The following is a 6,305-nucleotide window of genomic DNA, read 5'->3' as shown; positions in this document are numbered from 1 at the left end:
CGCTGCTCCAGTGGCACTAATCACCCCTCATACAAGAATGCGCGGAGCGGTGAAGGCTGTGAGGGCTATGACTCCATGTCTGGGGAAGGGGAGGGAGGATGCTCAGAGCGAATGCAACCTCTCTAGGCATCAGTATGAAGTAACAGTCCGCGCGTTGTTCGCTGCTCTGGATGGTACAGAGATGTATTTTGGAAGAGGGCTCGGGTTGCAGGCACCGACCAGCATCGCTGCCACTGAGCCTGACGTGAATTATAAGTAAAAGACCTCTGTCAAAAGAGTGAACAGCGTCGGAATGCGCACAAGTCTGCAGGGCTCCACTTAGGCTTCTCTCAGCGGAATTTGAACATTTTGGACCTACCTCGATTTGTTTGTAAACATTCACATTCAATACCAACGAACTAGGAGACGGCTTAAATTTGTGAAGTAATTTATTTATTTTTAAGAATATTTAAGTCCCCCTTTTGAGTGGGGAGTTGTTTTTTTGGGGTGTGTTTTCTTTTGTGAAGCGTGAAGACAAACTTCTACCATGGCACTGGTTATGGAGCCTGTGAGCAAGTGGAGCTCCAGTCAGGTGGTCGAATGGATGAAAGGTGGGTTTCGTGTACCATATCTGCACATCATAAACCGATATTATCAAACTATGTTACAGTGAATATTGTTCCACCGAGAGTCGAAATGCACACGAACTGACTCCAGATACAAAACACCTGCTGAGCCTCGAATTTCTCTTTCATTGGCCTCTGTGTAGCTTTTTGTCATGATCTAATTCATCCTATCGATTTTCCTATCAGTACTGTTGAATCCACTTGTTCTTTCAGGCGGGTATGTTCTCCTGAGCCTCACGCATCCAAACGGTTTAAAACCTATTGTGTCCTGCGGTGGTCATTGTTAACGCAGAGCTGCCTTGCGGGAGGCTGGGAAACCGCGGAGATTACGCATGTATAATCCCACTTCTCTCTGGTTTTAAGGGTTGGAATCTGTCTTTAGAGACATGCAGGCTTAAGTTGTTGACCAAGCTTTCAAACTGCGCGTTGACAGAATTGCAAAGAGCAATCTTGCGAGCTTTTGCAACCATCTGTTCCAAATGTTGATCGATATTTGCTGTGAGTCTCCCAAGAAGTCACATCCGACAAGGAACAGCATTTTATACTAAATGCACCTAGAGTAATCCCCCCATTAAAGTACTTGTGTTCACTTCTTATATGAAGCAAAATTCAAACACGAGCTTTCAGAGGCATCTTTTTTTAGTCATCTAAATGTTATTTAAATGTTTAAATAAAAAGACACAGGTTGGATTCAGATTGATAATGCTGCTTTCTTTTGGCCAGTTGCATCCAGGAGAGAGTGAACTGACCTGAACTGTAATTACTGGAAGACTAGAAATGGGTTACTTGACACAATTAATCTGTGTCAGATTAGTGTTTCCTTTGATTCAAAGATCTGTAAATGCCCCAAACAGATGAGCAGGATTTATATCAGCCCACTCAGTGCACATACTCCTCATCAGCTTTGCTTCTATTCTGTTTGCATTTCAAAGTTATGACTGCAAGCATTTCTGATAGAAATGTAAGAGGAGATGTTCTCAGTAGGAGGCAGTTATCTGCCTCTCTGTGTTTGTCTGTTAACACAGTAATTGTTTCGTGTATGTGTGTTTTTTTGCGGAGCCACATGCTCACGTGTCAAGCCACAGGCCTCCACCTGAAACCATCACATCCATACATCTTTACTGCCTCAACACATGGACACACAAACACACACACATCATCGTAATTCTCAGCCTGTAGGGCTTCTCTGCTGGCTCAAATCACAAGGGATCACAGGGATCAGACCGCTATTGGTATTTGTTCCTGAATATTTGTTCCACCTTTTAAAGATGAATGTTTTACCTCTTTCAAGAAACGAATTCCAAGTCTGTCACAAAGGAGGATTAACGAATACAAAGATTACACAGACAAATGTACGAAAACAGGCCAAAACACCATGACTAAATCCATTAAGATGAGATCTGTAAATAATTATTATGATATGTAAATAAGATGTAAGCACAAGTAGAAAAGTAAAAGGCAAGAAGTGAAGCTGGGATATGAGCGAGCTCTCTTGAGTGTCCCACATCTGACAAGTGGAGCAGAGACTGTTCTTGTGCCCAGTGCCCAGTAATGGTAATTTGAAGTGAGGGACAAAAGTGGCACTGAGAGACACTGAGGCAGAGAAAACGGTAGAGTGGGGGGGCTTTACTCTCGTCCTACATCCATCCTAAAACCCTGAGTACTGGCAACATTTTGTCTATACCATTCACAGGTTCCATTATTAGCATACCGCCCTGTGATGTCACTGGAGGCCAAATAGGGGCACCCTGTGACCTTCCCACAGTCCCACTCTCCACCCCCAGTTAGTTTTGTGTGAGCTAGACGCTCTATTCACAGCTGTGACAAAGCTGTTTAAACACAAGTCTCATCACAGAGAAAAGAATTCCAGCTTTCACTGAAAATTTGTTCTTGACATACTTAGTGAGCAGCATGAACAAATGCATATATATGCATTTCACTGCAGTGTTTATTTTAATTTTAAAATTAGCTTCATGTTTTAAGCTGAAAACCAAATTCAGGCTTTGTATAATCTCCCTTTTTGTCCTTTTTGACAGCGTGCCTAAATATAATTCATGTTTTGTAAAATAAATCAATTTTATCTTTGTTCTCCTCAAGCGCATACTTGCACACTCACACTCCCCTTGTCTGACACACACCCTGACAATGATCAATGACTGTTGAGATTAACACAAAGCCTGTAAAACAATGCTACCAGAGTTGAACAGCTCTTCTTCCTTACATCACAAGTGGATTATCTGGAATAGAGATCTGCACATGTCGGTGCTCAGCTTTTAATTTCTTATTTGTTTGCTTCATAATTTGACCTGTGAATGAAATGGACATAAAAACTGATACACCAGAATTGCAGTCTGTCATTTAGGGCATATGTTGACATAACAAGTAAAGAACAAATGAATGCATTTTTAAAGGGAATAGCATTAACAAACACTTCTCGTTTAATTTAGCCACTTTCATTTCATTGCACCTTTCCTTAACGTGACAAACATCGACATGAGCAGATCATGCCGCAAAATATCTGAAATATCTCAAAACCCTTTGAGAGTGTTTTAGTTATTCCCATGTATCACATTGCTCATTGCTACATTAGCTGAATTTCTCAAGTATCACGGCCTCCCTTAACTTATTTATTTCATCCTGCCGTCAGAGAGAATGGCTTGCCAAAAACCTGCTTTGTGGTTTCTATGGCAACATGGGTATACTTCATTGACATAATGAGTTTCAATTAACTCGGTAAAGAGGCTGATTAGTTAAGCCTTTAAGTGCTGTGCAAAACCATGGAGCTCCCTATCTTTCCTCTTCACCACTTAGCTGCCAGCTAAACCTGACATGAATGCCTGATTAAAGCTGGGGTAGGTAATGTTGGGGAGCTAGCAAGATCTGAAAGTGGCACCCTGTCTTTGGCTCCTCCCCCTCAGATTTGCTCCTTGCGTGATCCAAGGCTTTTTATTTACAGCTTTTCCACCAACAATTTTATCTTTCTTGGCTGTTAAGGGAAGGAGGCATATAAACCGAGCGGAGAAAAATCCTTTTCTCAGCCATGTTTGCCTTCCGAGTTTCTTCTTCACTCCTTTGTATTTTCATCTTAACACGCTATTTATATGCAGGGTGTGGCTATCAGGTATGTTCTGCAGGAAGGGGAGGAGGGGAGTCAGGAGAAGAAGTTTGCGAAATATAAGAAATGAACAACTTAATTTCCAAACGTTTAGATTGGTCAGAGTTTTTACAGATTTACAGTAAACTGAGGGGTCTAACTACATTTCTTCCTGTTCGTGATTCCAAAATGTACAGACTACTATCAGGACGAGGAACCACTTCACCCAGCGTAAAAAAAAGTGCCTCTGAGCAAGATTGCCTTCAAATTTAAGATTAGGCTCTGACGATTATATTCACCCATATGCGCCTGTACAATATATATATATATCATGTATATCATATATTTAATTGGTTCTCGAAATAAGAATGATAAAAAAGTAAATGGAAATAGGGATATAGAAAGTGGGAAAATGGCTAATTGTATGCAATAAGCCCCACAAAAGTTACTTTCTTGAGTACTTTTTTTTAAGCAATGGTCCAGCTTTGATACATGAATAAAAAGTCATTTTGTTGTTTTTTTTTTTTTTTTATGTTGTATTACTTTGAATTATTTATTGTATTACTTTATCCTGGGAGTGAACAAAACTAAGATAAATAATAATGTAGTGTGCAGGAATTACATGCAAAAAAAACCAAACAAACAAAAAGAAAAACCCACCCAAACTTAAATCACATCAATTTACTTATAAATTCTTATAAACACTATATTATGCTTTAATATGCAAAGACTGGAGCTAGGAAAAAATGTAAATGAGCAATTTCACATGTCAAACAGAGTTATATTTTAATTCTGAGTAATAATTCTGGGTTTTCTCGTTTCCACCCATGATTTATTAATCGACCCATTTTCCCATATTCGACTTATAAGTTTCATATAGTGAACCATCAAAGTGTCGACACAGACAGGAGCTCCACGGTTATTTTTGTTTCTGTCTGCAGCACTTCATTTAATGCAAGCTCAGAATCACTGCCCTGTTTAATTGAGAGCCACCTCCCCCCTTACACACATACACACACATACACACCCCATTTATACCTGAAAATGCAGCTCAGTGAAGTTCGGGGAGGGGCGTAAGGGTGTTAGAGGTGTCAGATTGCTTGTGTGACACTGACTGTATTCACACTTGAATGTTGTAAAAAACCAACCTGTGCTCTCACACGTGTCAGATTTATGGCGTTGACTGTTGCAAAGAAAGCAACATGAAGCCTTGTTACAACATACAGTGCAAATAGAAGCTTCACAAGAAATCTGAAAAACAGTCACCCCTTTGAAACAACATTTTACACTTGCCAAGCTGAGTTGAAAATGTTTCCTGCGTGGTTCCTTCAGGTCTGGATGACTGCCTGCAGCAGTACATCAAAACCTTTGAGAAAGAGAAAGTAGGGGGGGACCAGCTGCTGCGAATCACCCACCAGGAGCTGGAGGACTTGGGAGTATCTAGAATTGGCCATCAGGAGCTCATCCTAGAAGCAGTGGACTTACTCTGTGCTCTGGTGAGTCCAAACTTCCCACGTTGTCTTCCCACCACTCTGTGCAATTGCTTTAGTCATGGAATGAAGTTTCTACAGAATATTTGGAGCTTCCTTAGTTTTCAGAAGTGATCTAACTGTGAGTGCATAAACAAAGTTGTGCAATTAAATTACTTGATGAAAAAACAAAACAAAAAAACTCAAATTATAAAATCTTTCAGATGATAATGTTTGTAATTTTGCTTCAGTTAGTCCATTTATCTGTAAACAATATGAGTCACTGTAGGAATAAACTGTATGTGACCAGGATTGCTTTAGGCCACACTTGTAAAATATTACATCAGATCTATTAGAGGGTAATCATGGAAAATGTCCTTCACTTCTAGCAGACACGTTCTAAAACTGTCATTAGTGCAGAGGTAGATTACAGCCACTTTTTAAGTGATTCCTGCTGGTATTGACAGCTGCTCTGCTGATTTGATATGGTTAATATGTTGCCAAAGTGGTATGAGCATGACTTGATTCAGGTCATAACGCTCTGTTCACATATTACTGCAGTGACCTGGTTACCGTGTGATTAATGCTGGTGAGATCACAAAAGTGAACTAACGGCCGCTTTACCTTCCTGGTCGGAAGAGGAATCGGCCTGTAGCTGCTGACAGAATAACATAATGCAATCAGATTATGCCTCCGTGCCAGAATCTGGGTAGCTCTTGTGAAATATCACAAAAGACGATGGTGTGAATTAAAATAAACTGGAGACTTTGTAATAATTCCACAAAGCAGATATTTTTGCTTTGTTCGTCGCTGAAATGAATTTGTTTGGATTTTTTTTTGAGTTGACGCAGTTCATGTGGCAACTTATTAGTTCTAGAAATGATAACCACTTGCATTGTAAGTTAAGATATTGGGTATATGGTCTGCTTTTGCAGTCAAGATCAGATGGAGTAAATGATGTAAAAGGACCAAGTGATAGAGGGTTCAGAAGTTGGACTGGTGGCAGGTGGGTGGAAGAGTGATAGAGATTGGTTTACGTTAACCCCAAAGACCTACAGAGAAACTGGATGGAGATTTTGTGAACTGAGGGTTGCAGATGCAATCTGAACCATAACGCCTCTCATCCTTCATCCCTGC

At 40.3% G+C, this 6,305-nt stretch overlaps 1 protein-coding gene across 1 annotated transcript in view; it reads left to right on the top strand.

Moving 5' to 3' along the window:
• Positions 1-526: 526 nt before the first annotated feature.
• Positions 527-6,305, top strand: part of LOC306761918 (connector enhancer of kinase suppressor of ras 2-like) — a gene marked incomplete at both ends in the record, with an annotated part of 28,193 nt that continues 22,414 nt past the window's right edge. The window contains 2 exons of the mRNA XM_079248252.1: positions 527-590; positions 5,032-5,195. Coding sequence (XP_079104378.1) covers positions 527-590; positions 5,032-5,195 — 228 coding nt within the window. The remainder of the gene's footprint in view (positions 591-5,031; positions 5,196-6,305) is intronic.

The sequence above is a fragment of the Telmatherina bonti genome (genome assembly GCF_933228915.1).
Source record: "Telmatherina bonti genome assembly, chromosome: 10".
Classification (NCBI taxonomy): Eukaryota; Metazoa; Chordata; class Actinopteri; order Atheriniformes; family Telmatherinidae; genus Telmatherina; species Telmatherina bonti.
The sequence above is the reverse complement of the archived record's forward strand: the minus strand, read 5'-3'. Positions and strand labels throughout refer to the sequence as shown.